This window comes from Coturnix japonica, chromosome 12 (assembly GCF_054131305.1).
Source record: "Coturnix japonica strain WE chromosome 12, WE-NBRP24, whole genome shotgun sequence".
Classification (NCBI taxonomy): domain Eukaryota; kingdom Metazoa; phylum Chordata; class Aves; order Galliformes; family Phasianidae; genus Coturnix; species Coturnix japonica.
The window spans coordinates 10666170-10686810 of NC_140674.1; the positions used below are offsets into that span (position 1 = coordinate 10666170).

Sequence of the window (20641 nt, forward strand, 5' to 3'; positions counted from 1 at the left end):
TGTGACAGTTTTTATATTAGTTCAGGGTGATGCATTCATGGAATAAGAGTATTCAGTGAAAATGATATGTTTCTTTTTAAAGACAAAAGTTGAATTCAAGTGTAATTGCAAATGTTCTATGAGTGTAGGGCAAAGAGTTCATTGTGTTCTTGGAGGCTTAATTCTATCCACAGACCTCTTTTATTTGTACAAAAAATCGTAAAAGGTGGCACTGTCGGACTTAATTTAATCTGTACACCTGGAGTGCAAATGATAAAAGAGCTAACAAGATGCTAACCAATGTGTCCATAAGAAGCAAGGCAGGTAACTACTGGATGGATGGATGGATGGTCTTAATTAACCTTCCATTTTGTACTAAAATTATTGGGATAACTCCAGGGTGAGACAATGAAGACACTGAACTATCCTTTTCTTTTACAGCGACTGTACTCTTGCAAGTAAATATGATATTCATCTATGTCAATTAAACTCTACCTTCATGTTGGGAAAATGATACAGTCTGATAGTTGCCTGTATGAAGTGATACATTAGAATGCTACAGCACATTATCTTTAAATGACTAAGATTTACTGTCATTCTGCTTGAACACTCTAGACAAGAAACCGCCTCAAACTACTATTACACTGATGAGCATCTGAAGTAACTCCACTGATTCATTGCAATTGTTCCAGATTTGCACTCATGTCATTAAAAAAAAAAGTAGAATATGACCCAGGCACTTTCTGAAACTTCTCAAAGAGGCTGGCTGGCCATGATAAATCCTTTGCCCTTATGGGCTACTAGCAGAGATTAAGGGGAAACATCTTACACTAAAATCTTACTGAACTGTAATTTTCTTTCTTAGAATCATGCAGCCTGTGATTTTGCTCAGGAGATGCTTAAAGCTGAAATAACAGAAAATGACATATATTTTATGAAGACAATGTTAGCTCATTGTCATAACATCATTGCAGGCCTCACTACGCCCATCTGCAATGTAAAGTACTGAGGAATGTATAGCAGCCTTCCATTTGTAGTAATAGCTAGTCCTTGCCCTTCCGAAACTCACATTATAATATTGTAGCAGCTTGGAAATCCTCTTGAATGAATGTGAATGAAGGAACAAGGAGCATTTTCAGATTGCTAGCTGATAAATGAACGAGCATGTGCAGTATGTTCTTATTCAGTACTCAGAGCTTTTCCTCTTCTTTGGCCTCTGCTTATGGAGATCCTGATATTGGGGTGTTCTGGGGTGACAAGTTCAACTTTTTCTCCCAGACAGCCCTCAGTTCACAGGAGATGTACAGCTCATTGAATACAGAAAGCATGAGGTTCTGAGTGCTCAGTGCTTCTCAGCTTGGGAAAAACAAATAGCCTGTTCTTTCACTGCTTCTCTCCTCTGCATGAATGAAACAGGAAAGAAATCTATTCTTTAGACATAGATTTTCTTTGGCAAATTTATCTCAGTAATGGCAGGTGTTTTATTTTGTTATTTTTGTTGTTGTTTCATCCATTTTTCCTTTATTTTACCTCCCTGAAATAAACTGTGTGTGACACAGAAGTTCTTGAATAAATCTAGATTAAGTGATCATCTTTGTTCAAAGAAAATCTAGATTTTCTTAAAATTAAGCGGTGAAGTTTGGATATTCCTTGTCTGTTAAGAGGTATATAAGCTACAGTTCTTGGTGAAAACACTGTATCCTAGAGAGACTTAAGTCAGCAGCTTGAGAATGTGCATAGCTGCTGGGGTGTCTGGGTCATCTGATGTTTGTAGCAATAGAATCGCAAAATGGTTTGAGTTGGAAAGGACCCTTAAAGGCCATCCAGTCCAACTCCTCTGCAATGAACAGGGATGCCAACAGCTCAATGAGGTTGCTCAGAGCCTGGTGCAGCCTGACCTTGAATGTCTCCAAGGATGGGGCTTTCACCACCACTCTGGGCAACCCATGCCAGTGCCTCCCTAACTTTACTGTTATTCCTTGTTTTGGAAACATGTGAAGAAAATAGGCTTTGTGATTCCTAAGGCACGTGGACCATACACTGGGTGACCATACTTCAACCCAGACTTGGCACAACATGTAGCTTGAGATTTGGAGCAACACTCTTCAGGCATTTTTCAGTAGGGGAGCTCGTAGCCTATTAACACAGGTAACCCGGTAGGTTACAACTAAGGTGAATGAAAGTCTTGAAGCTCGTTTTGAAGTATTTTGTGCTAATATTTCAAGCTGCCTATGAAATTTTCCTTTGCATTAGACATTAGTGTGTTTAAAGGATGGATAAAATCTGTTTTCTCTCAGTGAATACATACCCTTCACATGTACTGTTTGCTGTCTCTATGCTGCAGCTGAGATCATAGCTGTTATGGGAACGAGATTTTCAAATCTCAGTACCCGATCAATTTTTTTCAAGGCCTCACCAAACAGATGATAATTTTGGGCTCTTGCTAATCTGGATTTGAGATGAGCCAGTAATCTAAAGAAGAAAATCTTTATAATCGCCTGAGCTGTTCAATCCCACCTACATTTCATTATTGAAAATATTTTCTATATTTTTCTTAACAAAAAACAAAACAACAACAACAAAAAAGCCCCAAAAAACCAAGGAAAGACTAGGGGAAAATGACTCTGGTGATATCTGAATGAAATACTATCTTGATAACAGAGCTTCTCTCACAGATATTAGTTCCACTTCTATTGCTTTATAATAAATGGTCGCAGTTGTTGCCATGGCAATTTTCATTTTAAAAAATGTGTCCAAGTGAAGACAAGAAATGCAGCTGTTATCATGAGGAAGTCTAAAATAAATCCAGATGTGAATTGCATGCTTTGATGTTGGCAATAATAATGTCAGAAACAAAACATGTTACATGTTTTGTTGTCTTGATATATGAGGACAGGGATTTAGGGATATTTTGAATTGTAGGGCTCTGCTTGTGAACCAAATATAGCAAATGAGCAGAATGAAATTTACCTTAGGGAAATGCACTTCACTTGCTACAATAGCTGGTAAGCCTCGAACAGAGAATGATGGTCATATTTCTGTATGAGCAAGGTAGACCAGAATCTCTCCTCACTTAACTTTCTGATAATACACAAACAATTTTTATATTTGCAACTTAAAAAAAAGAAAAAATCCGTGCAACTGTAGATTTTTTTTAATTATGATCTTACGTATTTCTTGTCTTATCACTCTGTATCTTGAGGTTTTTTAAAATCACATTTAATGTAGGACAGAGTATATTAACTCAAAATCACAAGACAGTGCACTGCAAGGAAGGTCTAATCCAGCCAGTCCCCAGAGTAGGAATTAGTTCCTCAAAACATGAGCAAGAGTTTAGAGACAAACTGTGTAGTCTAACAGAGTATATGAGTTGTATTTCTGTATTTCTGGAAAGGTTTTCAACAATGAACAGGTGTTGGTTGGTACCAACTTCCCCTCACATTTCCAACACATATTTCTCTTCCATCTGCCCACCTAAGAAGACTTGAAAACAAGTTGATCCTACTACAAGAACCAGACAGATTCTTGCAGACAGCATCTCATCTAGATGAGCTTCCTTTTGGAACAGTTCAAGAAAAATAGCATCAATACATTCATTTTAAACTCTTAAAGGAGTTGTCTCTGTAAGTGGAACTAGACTCTGTGTGTAATTATCTATCTTCTTCTCAGAAAATCCGTCTTATTCACTAGAGAAAGTTTATTTGGATAAGAAAGAAACATCTGGACGAGCTCAGAAAACAAGCTGACTCGTACAAGGGTGTACTTCAGTTCTGAAGAGTTCCCAGTAGGGATCTTTGAAATGAAGCTTTGATGTCAATTCAGTCATTTGTGTGGAAAATCTATCTAAATAATTGCCTCTTAGATGTGATTTGCAATTCTGAGCTTACATTTCATATTTTTTAATGTTATTAGTTTGTGTATTAATGGACAGAAATACCTGCAGCTAGTCTGATTTGATTGGATTTGACAAGTACAGACATTCCCAGCTGATTTGAGCTAAGTTACATTTTCATACATCCCTGAGGGAAATCTCCATAGCAGTTCTTAATGAAATCTATTCTAGTTTAACAGACCACAACTGAAGGCTGCCTATTCAAATAAACTGCATAAACAAAACAGAGCCAATTAAATAGCCTATAACTAGAGAGACCTTCATCACATAATAATGAGATAATAATGAGTAGAATTTTAATACAGAACTTGTATTGGAAATAGGGATTTGAAATATTTGAAAGTGAGAGAAATATGGTGATGAGAATTACCTCCTAAAAACATTATGTCCCAAATGTACATTTCCATACTGAATTTAGAGAAATTCCACAGTAATGTTCCTAATTTAAGCACACAACTGTTATGTGCAGTAAGGTTCATGGGCAAAAAAGAAAGCAGAAGACATCACTATGTTATGCAGGATTTCCTCTATTCTAGGAAATCAGCTCTTTTAAAGTTCCTGCTAATAGCAAACTTGGTCAGCTTCCCAGTGCTTGCATCTCCTGTTCCAGATGGTCAGTGACGTTAAACTCTAATTATCATCAACAAAATAAGCAGGGAACTAAGCCCTCCCTCAAAGGTAAAAAGAGCAGATGGGCATCCGTAATTTCATTATTATAGAAATAATAGATTAAGAAGATTCCTCATTCACCTTTTAAAATCACTCACTCACTTTTTGAACAATTAACTCCTTACTGTTTTAATTTATCAGTTACTGTGTTATTTGTCTGGTTGAGTAGCTGCTTGGTGTGTAAGTTTTCTAATAGCAGTATGAATAGTAGCCAAATTTGTCTTGTCCAAGGGGAACCAGTAAGCAGAATGTTTGGCTGAGCTTCTGTCCAGCATTTTACTCTCTTACAAGTTTTCAGTAAACTCTATTTTATTCCCTTCTGCAGAATGATGGTCATTACTTCCTAGGAATCTTTGTGGGAATGATCACAAATGTAATTTATCTGCATTTATGTGCTTGGTCATTTTTTCAGAAATTTAGCTCACAGACTTTCCACATTCCCCAGATATCTGTCAGTGATTGAGGGTCATGCAGATCAGTACAGCAGAGTAACTGTTCATCTGACTATTGTGAGGCAGGACTAGTTCTTTGATCTGCAAGTTCTAGGTCAGGTTTCACAGCAGGCACCTGTCTATCCTGGCACTGCTAAGCTGAGATCACAAAAACTCTAGTTCTGCCAAATTTATTTATCTAACAACAGTTCTAAGGAGTCTGGAGACAAATCCCTTTGTAGAATCTCACTCCTTTCCTGATTTCAGATTCACCGTATGATTAGAATGCACCGTTTGTTAGAGCTGGTGGACCTAATTACTCTGCTTTTCACAGTTTCCTTCCACTTCATAAGCACTTTTTCACAGTCTTCATAAGAATTTCAAAAGCAGACAATTCTTCAAAACAACATAAATTTCTACAAAATTGCACCAAAAAATAGATTGTATGTAAAATAAGGTTTTCTTCTGTATTCCTATGAATGAGCAAGCTTTCTTCCCTCTTATGAGTTTACAGTCTACAGCTTTTGTGTTAATATCATCTGTATTTACATAGCATACCACATCTAGATTTCTTACATCTTGTTTTTTCTCATCCTTGCTTGTTTTTCTAGCCCTATCTTTACAAAGTCCACATTTTGCCTTCATAAGTTCAGTTTCAAGCTTTGTCTTTCATCCCCACTTCACCATTTCTTTCCACCCTTAGAAATATTTATTCTACTTATTTTCTTAAAGGAGGAAAATGCTGCATGTATTAATAATTTCTCCTCTGTCTGATGGCACAGATGCTTCTTTTTCTGTCTTTACTTCCAAGGCCAGGAATGTGTCTCTGAACAGTTCTTGGCAATGAATGAGGCATATACACTTTTGAAAAAGAATGAACTAGGTTGAACAATTTTATGTGTGGGTACATTAAAGCTATTAACTGCGTGTGGATAAGTGCCCACTTATGAATGGGGGGGAAATGAACTATAATAAACCAATTTCTTGTTGCATGTCACAGTGTCATAGAAAAAAAAAAAGAAACACAGTGTCGTATGCTGATCCCTTGTTTTGTTATTCATACTAGCTAAAATGCCTTGTGATTTCTATACTATTACTTACTCTTGGAAAGGAAAGAAACCCATCAGGTACACTGAGCAAGAAATAGAATAAGAACCAGTGGAGAAATGGAGGCATGTCTTTTGTGTAATGATGATACAAACATTTCTGACATTGATTACAATGGAAACATTTATCGTGCAATGTTCTCCTAGAAAATTTATTAGCAGGGAATGTACCAATATTCATTAGTGCTTCCCACATCCTGCACTCAGAGTCTGCTCAGCACGAGAAAGATTAAGTAGTTACACTAAATATATTATCTCAGTTCTAATGACCTGTTCAGCTACATTTCTGCCACATCTCAAGCTATTTAGTGCTGTTTCAACAACATCTTACACACTTTATTCAGCAGATTCTTATGCAGTGGAACAAAAACTATGTGAATTCAAAAGCTACAGCATGTGCATTCAAAATATATGCGACTGTTTAATTCAACAAGTGATGTAAAAAGAGAGAACAATGAAAAGGAGTGAAAGTGAAATAAAAGTTTAGTCTTCAGAATCTGCCTCCAAATATTACTAAATTACTAATTTTCAACCAGATTCAACAGTCTTCATCACATAACTCCAACTGAAGTTAGAATCTTTAGAATGTGTTCCACAGCTAGTAAGTGCCCAGGCACACAAACAGCTAATTACATTTGTCTGTACAGTACCATTAACATTCCTCAGCAATGATAAACATTCCTGGGTCCAAAATCTATGAAAGAAATATATTACCTTGAAAGCAGCATCATACAGCTTTCTTAAAATGTTGCCATGATCTGTTGTTTAAAATTAAATTCCAAATTGTGAAACTCTCTCTAAACTCAAAAACTATATTTAGCATATTTAAATGAACTCAAGAGTAGCTCAAATATTTTATCTTCTCATGTATGTCTTGTTTGCTTGTTTTAATTTTAGCATACATAAACTACTTCAACAGATAAAGCATATGCTGTAAATAGAGAAAGCAGAGGTGCTGAAGTTCATTTTCTGGAAAACAAAGTACATAGTAAATATTCATGGCATAATTGTTCATATATGTTTTTCTGCACAAAAGCAGGCATGTTTAGTGACCTAGTGAGTATGGTTATTTTTGTTATTGTTTTTCTTAAATACCTTGAATCCTTTACATGAAAAAGGATTTCGAATTACTTATTTTGTATTTTGGAAATGTGAAATGTAGGGTAACTGGTCCCATTGCTGCTGTTTTTAAACTTAATGACATACAGCGCATGAAAAATAGAGGCTTGAGGGAGGTGCTGGAGGAAAAGAGAAGTATCAATATAAATACATATCAATATCAATATATATCAATAAAAATATATCTGCCTTGTTGGCGGATAGCCATAAAAATAATTTGACTGCCAAACTTTATGTGGATTCCTTCCTTTACCCCCTTCTTTGTAGCAAGTAATTCCTGCAGACATTAACTTGGTTATTCTGTTAATTGATGAAACACACAGTGTACTCTTATTCTGTCTTTTGTTTACCACAGTATACAACATCACTTGTTATTGCTTTTCTGCATTAGTAAATATTGTTCTCACACCTTTTTAAGAAGTCCCTTATCAGTATAATTATGAATACACTGTGTTTGCACCATCCTGAAGAGTGTTATGTGTTACAGATAAAAAAGGTAGCTGTTCTTTGACAGCAACAGAAAAATAATATTCTCACTTAAACTCAGTTTGGTTTACAAGGGTATTAAAACACTGAAACTGAGATTATTAATAGTGCAGTTTTAATTAAAAAGCTACAGAAAGGAAGTTCATTTTAGGTTGCAGAAACAAGGCGTTTGCAGAAACTTATTATTTAAGCCAGAAATTAATGAAATGTAAAACTGATCATGACATAAGATCTCTTCAGTCTCTGCAAATTACTAAATCTATTAGAGAAGTCAAAGTATATTATTCACACTGGATATACAGGCACTGCAATAATTTTTCAGTGACAAGAGATTCTTTAGGAAAAAAAATTTCTAATATTCCATGTACGGCAAAGACATCAGAAGATAACCAGCGTTTGTAGCAGACATCTTCCTTGTTGATTTCGCTATCAGTTTACAGGCAGAGAGTCCTAACCAAGATCTCAGTACATGAAAGAGCAGAGGTTAGAAACCCATGAATCACATACCATCTGATAGTATTTTTTTCCTAGTTTTGCTTTGCAGTTGAGTTTCACTGCTGAACAGATCAATGTGCTTTGACATCACAGGCACAGAAAATCAGGCACACTTAAGAGATTCTGGGTTTGAGCTGCTTGTAACTAACTTTTCTGTGGTCTGTGCGCCTTGTACCTTGAGATGAAGAGTCCAAATGAGCTATACATGCCTAGGTCTCTATTAAACAAAACCAAATTAATAACAGTAAACAATTTCAAGAGTTCTGGTCATGTACATGCATCTCTCCAATTTCAACAGCAGCTTTTAATGGTTACTTTTCTATCTGTTATCTCTAGTGAAGTTTCCATTCTTTGCTTAGTTTTCCTTTTGTGCATTTTATTGTCTGACCTACTTAATGCTTTGCTACATGACACATTCCATCCACAATCACTGAATGTGGCAGACGTGCTCAGACATCTGGCAGTGTTTGAAAATAATATTCTTGCTCTAAAATAAATACAAGTTGTTTAGTGTAAGTAAATGTAACAAGGCTTATAATTGAAGATGGAGAATGATAAATAGAAATGCTAATTTTTAAACTTATTTTTTCCCTCCCTTGTGGGGTTGCCTGCAAGCCTAGATCTTCAGAGATAGATGAACACTTTTTTTTTCCCCCTTTGTAACACATTTCCATCACGCTCTTCCTTTTGTCACTACATCTCCTGTACTGCTGTTCTATTGTGTTGACTGTTACACATGGTAAATTAAATTTTCATATTTTTCAGAATATACTGCTTTCTAAAATGAGGAAAATGAAAAATAAAATTACATTATGGGTAAAAAATTGCCTTGGAAGATATTGGAATTCTAGTCTTTAACAAATGAGGAAAAACTCCAGAAAAATATCTCTATAATAAAAACTTCAAATGCTGTGTACCTGCACTTGCATGAACTATATCAATTTGTGGAGAACTATATCATCAATTAAAGCTTGTAATTACCTCATCAAGCAAAGAATTGAAGTGGCTGTACTTACTATGTCAGCACAATAGCTACAGCATCATTTAGGACACTTTCTCCAAACAGCAGTGTGTACAAATCTGTATCCACGTGCAGCTCATTGAAAATAGCAAGGACTGTCACTGTATGGAGACAAAACAGTGGATTTCTTATTTTCATATTCCTCTGGAAGTTCAAGAAAAAAAGCAATGTTAGTATTTGGGTTTTGGAAAGTCTAGTTTGATTCACTACCTGTAGGATTAATAACTTAAAAGCGACTAATGGAGATATATATAATATCCTTAAATCTGGTAACTCTATGTATTTATTAAGGGAAAATACTTCCCTTATTACACACACAATTGAATCACACACAATTGAAAACATCACATCATACTTTACTGTGCACAAGGGACGTAGGTGTTGTTGACAGAGAGTGACAAGGATGTTGAAAATACTTAGGTTTTGACATTGGCTTTGTGGGTGATGAGAGTAGTGATTTGCGTACTTTAAGATGCTTATGGTAATGTTTATCTATCTGTAATGCGTATTTATTGAGAAACACTCAAAGGAAAAAATAACTCTGCATCCTGTCCTAGCAAAAATACAACCACTTTTGCTTCAAGTGCAACACATTCGTAGCCAGGAAGCCTGCTCGTCCAGATTAGGACAACTGCTACTTACAACCCATTTTAAAGTTCCTTCAATCAATTTAAGCTTCTTTCTACTCTACTATAGTGATATGCTATATTTGACTTTTAACATTCTCTTACATTAGAAAAAAACGGTGTCAAATTTAAGATTGGTGGGCAAATCACTTAGGCACACATTTGTAAGGGTATTTAGATACTTGTTTTATATTTGGTATCAAAGTCCTATATATTTTAAAGGGCACCTGAGTTACCTTATTTCACAGTCTTCTAACCTGTAAACAGGTGACCACAATCTCTTCCTAGACCTACCTAGCAATGCAAAATCTCTAAACTGGGGGAAAAAAAACCCAACAAACAAAAACAAAACACCAAAGCCCAGGATATTCTGTGTATATCTATATTCAGATTCTTGCTTGATTAGGTGATACAGCTTTAATGTGCTAAATGTGGATCCAATTTAGCCTCCCATTCTCTGAAGTCATTAGTGTAATAACAGACTTATTCTCTAAAACACTTTGTCACTTCCAGCTTTTGCTCATTAGTTAATTGCTTTGGGCTTACATTAATAGTTCTTCCAAAAATGCTAGAAGGGGAAAAAAAAAAAATAGTGCTTGAAGCCTAGCATTCTGTTGTTGTTTAAGTAGAGCAGGTCAAGTAAATTAGATCTCTACACATTTCTCTCCTTCCTCTTGCTTCCTCTGAAACCAATGCTTTTTTTTTTTTTTTTTTAATTTTCAAAGCAGAATATTCTCATTCACTCCCAACTCTACTCCAAAAATCTAATTACAGATCTTTTCAAATGATAGCAAAAGAACATATTTTTATAAACCCTTTTCCCTTTTTTTTCTTTTTCCCCCCCCATGTATCTGTCTCAATTACTCATTTTCAGACTATAAACTTAAAATTCTTTTCATTAGTACGTGCTGATTTCTCCTCTTCCATCGATTATTCCTAAATATAGAATTTAATGTTGATTTTAAACTGTTGCAAGAATCACACCCAGCACTTTTAAGAATTCAGTATAACATTTTCACTTTGTTTTGCCAAACACCATCTAGTCATTTAATCAACAACACATTTGACTAATTTGTGTATGAGAATCTACAAATATACTTCAGAATGGGCATGTTAATACTCAATAAAGGGAAAAAAGTTAATTTAAATTGCCCTGTAGGTAAAATAATACCATGTCTATGAATTATCTGTGAGTGGATGTTGTCGAAAACACATCATGCTTTGTCTGATGAAAGTTCTTAAGAGAATGAATTTAAAACTTGAATATTTGTCTTTATATAGCACAGAAACGTACTGAATCTGTGAGAAGTTTCATACCCAAGTAAAGATACTTAGTGTTTCAATACTACATTGCAGTAAATGTGGCTTCCTTGGTTTTCTGAAGGGGCGGTAGGTAGGCCTTGGTTTTTATGTAGTAACTACTCTAAGTCTTGTATAATTCACTAGACAGATGTTTCCTTTAGCAGTAGAACCACTCTTGGACTCTTACTTCATATTAGGCATATAAGACAGAGAGAAAGAAAAAAGGGGCAGGTAAAGAACTAGATGATTAGAATGGCAGCAGCCAAACATTTTTTGTGCTGGTAGACAATTTTCACAAACAGAAAAAACGTGTATCAGAGCTCCTGACTTGGAAAGGATAGTGAACTTTATTTTAAAAAGTGGTGATAGGAAACCTGAAATAATGAAGCATCTAAGATTTGTTCAGCACTTGTTCCAGCAGGAACATGATACTTGTCTTCCTTGATTCCTCAGACTGAGGTGACATCTGTTAGATGCTAAACGTAGCATGTTTTTGGTTGTACCCAACTCAGAATTGATATCTGTAGAACTGGTTTGTGGATGATATCCTTTGGCATATATAGAAACATTTACTTGCTCTTAGCTGTAAAAAATATAGCTGAAAAATGTGTAACTGAAATATCAGCAAATTTCAACAATCTAAGATTAATGTGTCTTTGTTTTGTATTTGAAAAGAACAAGGAAACTCAGAAAATAAATGTGACCATTATATAAGGTTTCGGAATTATACTGCCTTCATATTCTGAATAGAAAAATTAATATCTCATGGTCTATCAACTGTAAAGAAAATGAGAGGTGTCTCACTTAAGTCTCCCATCAAGTTTCCTTTAAAATTAGCAATTCCAATTTTAATTATAGACTTCTTTCTCTACTAATCCATCGCACCACTCATGGATTAGTTCAGGGGTGAACAAGAAGAAAGCATTAAAATACGTTAATTAAAAACATGTTTATAAATAGGCTTATTTAACCAGTGCAAAAATGTATTATCTTGCTGTATTTATAAACAGTGTTCTGTGTTGTTGTTTTTTTTTAATGCAAAATCCTCTGATTTTGTGTGAAGCAAGAACTGCTCTTTCCAATAAATATCCGATTTTATCAATGACAACAGAATTGTAACTCTCACATGCTAGGTTCAGCTGTAACCATAGTAACTTCAAATAGAAAAGTGCCTCATGATTATCAATATGACAAAAGGTAAGGGAGTTCATGTAGCTCAGAAATAGCTGTGCTTCAGCAAACCTTGTGAAGGCAAATCTCTTTTCTCTGGTTGAAATACATATATTTATATATATATAAGTGCTAATGATATGTTAAATGTCTTTGGACTGGAAGGTCACTGAGCAGAATATGTTAATAACAACAATGTAGACAAACTGCCAAAGCTGTACTTTCCAGTTACTTTTTTAGTGGCAAAGGCAGAAGTCAATTTTTTTGTTGATCTGTCAGTCTTGTTCTGTCATTTACATTATTTATTCTATTACAACTACTGCTGCCCTGAAGCAGCCTGTTTCTGGGACTCACTGCTGCATCTAACTTTTGACAGTGGAGGACAATTGATGGCAGAATAACCTTTTCCATGCTCACACATGAAGCATTTTCATTTCACTCAGCTGGAGCTGGCACTCCACTCCCCACATCAGCACCATTCTGCAGCCTTTTAGCTGCACCTGATGAATGATGCCATGTACCAGAATGCAGAGATAAACAACTGCTCCATCCTTTCTGAAAGAATCACAACAAAAAACCTTTCACCCTCCAGAGTTAGGTTATATTAGAAATAAAATGAAAAAATAACACAAAGAAAATCCTATCAACAGTGAAAACATTGCAATAACAAAATTTGTGCAGATTTAATAAATCTAAGTTTAATAAAAATTTAAGTAGATTAAATCACAAGAAGACATTATTTCACCAAATATGTGACAAATGATACCTGTTGATCAGAATGAAGAAAACCATATGTATCAGTTTGACTTTTTAAAGACAAATGAAAGATGAATCTTATGCACTTCTAAAATCCTGTTTCTCAAAAATTAAATCTCTCACATGAGGTCTTTCTGATGAAAATGAAAAAATATTGGATGGAGATTATTTATTTATTTATTTATTTATTTATTTCTTTAATGAGTGATTCACTTGAAAGCAACCTGGGTTTGTTTTGTGAAGTTTCTACTTTGTTCTAGTAAGCTGAGGTTTTTTGGGACATCTGTAAGTATGACAGACATTTAGGGATAACAGTCTATACTTCAAAATGTAGAATGTCTGCCATTCTAAGCAAAAATATTCATGTAAATTCCTATAAGGTGTGGGTTAGAAATTCACTGGTAAGATTACTTTAACATGTAACAGCTTAAAATATTGTAAATAGACAATGGAAAGACTGAACATTCAAACAACACTTGGACACAAGCACTCTTTATAGAAGAGTATAGGAAGTATAATTAAAAATAGCTTTAATAGCTGATGCAGTTAATAGTTTATCCAACTAGATGTTTTCACAACTGGAGTTATAAGCTGGGAAAAGTAGTTCTCATTACTTCTTCCTTCCAGTAAAAGAGTTTCTATCTACTTTTTTTTTTTTTTTTTTTCCTTTTTCTTTTTTTTTTCCCCTCTCATGACTATTCTAGATTATTCAGTGGTGATTTAACACTATTATAATCAAAATCACTGTGTTTCTTATACATATCTCTTTATAAATCAACATTTGGGGATCTAAATAGAGTTGGAATGGAAAATGGGAAAAAAAATAAGCCAGCTATACAACTCTATTCATAGTACAATCAAGAAATGTACTCAGATGCTTTAAGCAACCTTTTATTCCAGAAGCAATTATTTGCCTCATGTTTAATTTGTGCTTTTAGTTTCTGTGTTCTTCTCTTGCTGAGAGGATGGGCTCCAATCATGGGCTGAATATTATTAAAGTAGTTGCGTGGTTTTATAAGTGGCAGCATATTGGATGTTTCATTTAATTTGAGAATAACAATTTGATGCAGCTTTTACAGCAGTCTTACAACAACAAATAAATTGTTTTACATGATATTTTTAAGCCATCAGAATGATAAATTACAAGCTGTCAAAGTCTTTTGTTAAATATTGAGGTTTTATTTAATGAATGGAACAAATTTGTGGAACAATGTTGCTTTTTATTGCTTCTTCTAATAACTGTGAATTTGAAAGATTTTTCACACATTTCTTAGAGAAGCTTGTCAGGAATAGTTAACAGTAACACAGCATGCCATGTGCGTCATAAAATGCCTTTTGTTCCACCTCCTTTATATACTAAACTGGAAATTTTGCAAAAATCTAGTGTACATTTCTATTCTTTTTACTTATTTCTTTCACATGGTATTCACAGAATCACAGGAATGTAGTGAACCTACTAAAGCAGCTTTCCTAGAGTGGGTTGTGCAAAAAAGTTTCAGGTAGATTTTAATATCTCCAGGGAAGGAGACTCCAAAGCCTCTCTGGGTAGCTTGTTCCAGTGGTCTGTCACTCACAGTAAATAATATTATTCTCATGTTCATATAAAATTTAATGTGTTCCAGTTTGTACTCATTGCCCCTTGTCCTGTTGCTGCACATGACTGAAAAAAACAGTCTGCCCCCATCCACTTGACTCTCACTCTTTAGATGTTTGTAATTATTGATAAGGTTCCCTCTCACTCTTCACGCTGAACAGCCTCAGGTCTCACAGCCCTCCCACATATGGGAGATGCTTCAGTCTCCTGTCATTTTTGTAGCCCTCTGCTGTACTCTCTTCAGTGGTTCCCTGTCTCTCTTGAACTGAGGAGCTCTGAACTGGACACAGTATTCAAGTTGCACTTGAATGAAACCTCAACAAGTTTGCTGATGACGCCAAGCATTAGAAAGAAGAGATGCCATCCAGAGGGACCTCAGTAACCTTGAGTTGTGGGTCCATGTGAAGCTAATGAGGTCCAACATAGCAAAGTGTTTTGCATTTGGGTCAGAGTAATCCCAGATAGTATACAGAGTGGGTGAAAAATGCTGGCTCATGGCTAATCTGTTGTCCACCAGGGAGCCTAGATCTTTTTCTGTATTGTATATAAGATATTAGAACATTATCTTTTCATCTCCTTTTTCACTGTCTTTCCAGCGATGCAAAAAGCAGTACTTTATTCTGGTGCTCAGGATAAACATATTCTATGTAACAAAAACTTGCTAAGACTATGAATAACTTTGAGGTCAGCACTGCTTTAATTATTAAGGTGGTTAGTAAGAGTTCCGGAATTCTCTCTGAATCTAAATGTTTTTCTCATTTTAAAACTCCAAACTTCAAACTCAAGTTTTGTATCTATTTCTCTCACACTTGGATACTTACTGTAACTTTAGGCTTTAAATCTAACATCTGCAAGCTCAGGTCAACATGTTGGCCTCTATCTTTTCAGAATTGTATTTACCATGCAATGATGCATTCAAATTTTAAGCTTATCCCTTACAAAAATATTTATACAGTGAGATCTGGAAGCAAGTTCCCTATATCTTTAAACTGGGTTAGATCACACATTTTATAAATGATCTGGATGCAGGACTTGAATGCATACTAAGTCTGCAGATGATACTAAATTAGGAGGAGCTGTTGATTCACTTGGGGGCCGAGAAGCCTTGTAGACAGATCTTGACAAATCTGGGCAATCACCAACTTTATAAAATTTAGCAAGACTAAGTGCCAGATTCTGCACCTGTGATGGGGCATCCCTGGATGTATGCAAAGAGTGGAGGATGAGATGCTGGAGAGCAACCCCACGGGAAGGGATCTGAGGGTTGTGGTTGACAGCAAGTTGAACCTGAGCCAGCACTATGCTCTGGCAGCCCAAAGGCCAACCCTGGTGTGCACCAGGCCCAGCAATAAACAGATAGGTGTCTTGAGAACAGGAGAAAAACATTACTTCAGTCACTTCAGCACTGCATTTATAATGTTTGTGAACTTAACATAGGTAAACCAATTACTAGAACTATTTGTGCTAGGGACCTTTGGAGGCACTTTGTCTTATGCTAATCAGAATATCAGATATTAATCAATTTTAGGAATCACAATCAAAAAGAACTGACACTTTAAACATTTTGATGGCATATACAGACATTATTTTCTTATTTGATCTTCTGAGTTTTGAAAGCAATAACTCTTACCTGGATCTGTGGCAGACATTAGTGATCCAAAAAATAAACAGTCGGTGAAATGGAATTCCCATTCTTTTAACTGGCCAATGTGTACCATGGCCTTCACAAAACCATACATTATCAAGCTGTCATAGGAAAGATGAGATAGTCATTAAGACACAGTATGTAATGCTCATGCTAGTTGCACAGTATTAAGCAGTTTCTTGTTCTCTTCAGCTTCTTTTAAATAATCATACCATTTGAATTATGAACATAAACTACTGTCATATGAATTCTATTTCCTATTAAACTATTTCAGCAGCATATCAAACTTCATAGACAGTTCAAATGCAAAGACTTTTATGAATAATTGCCCTCTGCTGTTAGCAGAGGACAATACTTCAAGCTGTTTATTTTTCAGAAGGAAAGATAATGTAAGCTTAAAAAGACATTATCAAGACTGATTTGCCTAATGTTATAGAGCCTTTACACAAAGACAGCACAAATCAGCTGTGTGGTTTTTCTGACATTTCTAAATTGATCATCTTCATTGCCGTCAGCTTTTAAATGTTGTATTCAAAATTCCCAATGAGTCTCTAAATGAGGCAGACGTTTTACAGCTCAGTGACAGTGAGGCAACAAAGTCACACTTCAAATTGCACTGCTAAATCTCCCATAGGTTCACACAAAGTGTTACCAGTGGTTCATATAATTCAGTAATGTCAGAGATGTTAAAACCTGTAGTAGATTTTTTTTTTAATTGTATATTTTTATCTAGTTAATATGTAGACTACTTTAAAAGTAATGGCTCCTACTTATTTTCATGGAAACTATAGAAACTACAACTGATATAAAAAGCGCAGTAATGCTGTTTGACTGAGCAAATTTTCAGCTGCAAAAACCTAAAAATAGGGAAAAGGGTCATCACAGAATTCCCCAGTGGTCGGAAGCATTTTTGGTCTGTGTGAGAAACTGCTGGCTTAAATGAATCCAAAGAATCTGTACTTGCACCTCACCCACTGGGCACATTTGAAAACACGGACCCAAATCCTTTCATATTATGAATGAACTTTTAAAACTTAGTTGTTAATCTTTTCTTTAAAAGCCGTATGTTTTTAATAAAGGCTGCTCATTATTCAGTGATCATTAATCATCGCTCAGAGCGGTTTCTCTGAGTGAGAAAAAAGAAGGAAAAAAAGCACTTCTAACCTTATAGAACACATTTCTTTCATTTTCAATTGTCACTTTCTACTCAAAATTCAGTTTCTTATCATCTCTCCAGACTACACAAGAAGTTTGGCTTAGAGGCTATTTTGAAAAGCAGAAATCAAAGTGGACTTCTAAACTGGAGTAACTTCTCTGATGTTTGTAGAATTAATTTAACAGTGGGTAAGATTTTGCTCTATGGAAAATCACTTAGTAAATTTGTCATAGTTCACATCTGCTTGCTATTAATAAATTTTATTGTCATTGCATTTATCATCTATATGTATCACAACGAGCACGTAACGTGATTGGTTTTTTCAGATTTACGCTTTAAATAAAAATACTTCAGTTATTCTCCATTAGAAATCAGGTCCTTTTCTAAACTTTGGAGGTTAGAACTAAGAAAATATCCTTTTAAATCACAGAAGTTACTCTGTAGCTTGGAATGCTCAAACCAAGGCTAAGCTCTAACCCCATGCATCCCAGATAAATTTTTACTCAAATTTTTTTTTATTCAAAAATGTCAGCCTTGCTTTAATATTGTATTAGCTGATAGAGATTGTTCAGGTGATACAGACTAGTGCAGAGAAATATAAATAAAGCAATTTATCTATGACAAATGTTAACAACAAATCTCTTTAGAGAAATAATTAATCTAGTGTGGGTTTTCCACTATACATTTAAAACTGAGATCTCAACTGGATATTTAACCTTCCAACTACAGTGACATTAAAAATCATAAGATGCTGCACAACATAACTGCTCTAAATGGAAATCCAAGGGAAAAAGTAGACGCCAGTGACATCGGCATATTAATCCATTATTATTAAACAGGAAACACCCTCTGCTGGCTTTCCTGTTGCTGTTATAAACTGCAAACTAAAAAAAAAATAGTCTTAATAATTTTTAGATCTGTTTTCATTTGTGATGTTATTTTTACATCCACCAAGTTTCAGCAAATCCAATTGCCTTAATTATCTTCCACAGTCCATTTAGTATATGTTTAAAATAAACGTATTATTAAAATATCAGTTCTAAAGTTATAAATAAGATGCTAGTACTCTTGAATTTCCTCCAGAATGTTTCTTTCCCACTGGAATGCATTCCCAGTCCAGTGCACACTGTTTACAAAGAGTAAGCTATTAACACAGACCAAGTTAACAAACAATATAAAACTATACTTCCGTTTTTCCAGTTTCTACCTGTCAAATAATCTTTGTTACTAATCTATAATGCTAATTTTTGCATCAGAACTGAGATCTCCAGGGCTCGATAAAGAAAATAGAAGCCCAGCTGCAACCAACATAACCCTCATTTCCAATATAGCTTTGAAATGTGCCTATAAAATATACTTGCAACATAATTCATATACTTCTTAGATCATGTTTCTAATCTAGTTTAATTTTGTAGATTCTTTGGGAAAGTGGATGCCCCTTCAGCTAGGAGACCTTTCTCTCTGTGCCCTGAGCAATACTTCTCTGATAATAAACAGTATAAAGTAACTGCCATTTTCTACATGTAAGTCTATATTTGGAATTTACACTGTGAAATAAGCACCATTTAGAACTCTTTATTGGTCACTTGAGATATCATTCTTCTTTATTTCTCATAGTGAAAAAGCATGTATAGTTCCATGGAACAAAAAGAATATAAGCAACAGATCTAAGAAGAGACTTAGGCACAAGACTCTTATGTTGAGCATAGGAATCTTCAGAGCTGCTGCAGAGAGAGCTGCTATACTTTATTTTCATCAGAAAAGCTCCTTAATTCCTTACCAGTCTTTGAGGGGTGAAGGAGGCTTTTCCAGCACTATGTAATGAAGGTACTGCTCATTCAAAAATCTTTTTGCATTCCCAAACTACTGAATGACCCATCTTGCCATAGAAGTCTGTGAGAGAGTTGCTGGCACAGAGGTCAGAGATGAATGAAAAAGGGATAGTTCCACTTTGCATTCCCTTTTTCCACAGCTCTCTGATACTTATGGCATGTGAGCCTCAGATTTAAACTCCTGCTCCATCTGGTTAACCTTCTTCATTTTCATTAAAGAGAGAGCCATAGAGAGACTCCAGGCTTCTAGTGCCTACAAGCTGCTTCTCCTTGCTTAGCGTTAGCCATTATTCATTAAATTAGACAGCTGGGAAGTGCATGAATATGTAAGTTAGATGTGGTAACAAATTACCTCAGTCATCATCTTGGGTAAGGGAAAGTCTGAGCATGGGACACTGATGTCTAATTATTTTCTCCTCTATTCCTTCAGCTTTGTTTGGGTAGTTTGAAGATGTGGATTTTGCTAGGTGACAAAGTGTTCTTTGTCTAGATCTGTTTTGGATCTAGAAATATATTAAAGGAAAAATGTACAACCATTATTTAGCAGGGAATTTATTTTGGGTTGCCCTGCCCCCTTATCATGAATAAATATGCAAATTAATCAAATACCTTGTATGAACTGTAACTGGATGATTAGAAAAATAGTTCAGAAAGAAAGGTGTGTAAACTGAATAGTAATGAATGGTCTCTGAAGACTTCTTAGTTAGACTCTGGTGGTTCAGTGCTGCAAAAAGTATTTGTGAATAACTGATTTGGTCAATGATTTGGAATATTAATAAAGGAATAAAAAAGGAATATTAATAAAGGAAGAAAAAAACTTGGCTGTAGGAGACCCAACATTTTCTGCACCCAACACACTATTATTTGAAAGCATGGGGAGTATCACATCAAGCCAGAACTTGTATTTTTTGCCATTTAACAGAAAAGGGAAAAAACAGAAATGTAAATGAAACACAGGAGAATTCAGAATTTTCCAAATTATGCATGACTGGCAAGTACAAAGTGCCTCAGCTCTAAAATATGCTACATCCAATGCTGTCATTCCACAGTTAGAGGAAACACCATATAAATATTTGACTTGAAGTCAGAATCACTTTCTGGGAAACTGAGCTTTCGTTACAAGTATTTCTGGTGTGAATAAATAAGTAGATCACATGAGATCTCAGGAGAACACACACAAAAAAACTTCAGACTTAAAAAAAAATAATAATAATAATAAAAAAAATCGAAGTAAATAACAGTTACTGAAGAACCAGAACAGCAATTCTGCATGGCATTTCTGGTTCTGAGTGTCTAGCCTGCCTGTGTGTATAAGGAGGAAATAATATGTTTGTTAGAGTCCAGTTGGTTATTTTTGTATGG

General features: G+C 35.1%; 1 protein-coding gene across 3 annotated transcripts in view; it reads right to left on the minus strand.

The window, feature by feature from the left end:
- Positions 1 to 20641, minus strand: part of SLC9A9 (solute carrier family 9 member A9) — a 147799-nt gene that overhangs the window by 98352 nt on the left and 28806 nt on the right. For all 3 annotated transcript variants that reach the window (XM_085513024.1, XM_015871485.3, XM_085513025.1), the window contains exons 5-6: positions 16277 to 16392; positions 9194 to 9299 (exon numbers count right to left, since the gene is read on the minus strand). In XM_085513024.1, coding sequence (XP_085369150.1) covers positions 9194 to 9299; positions 16277 to 16392 — 222 coding nt within the window. The remainder of the gene's footprint in view (positions 1 to 9193; positions 9300 to 16276; positions 16393 to 20641) is intronic.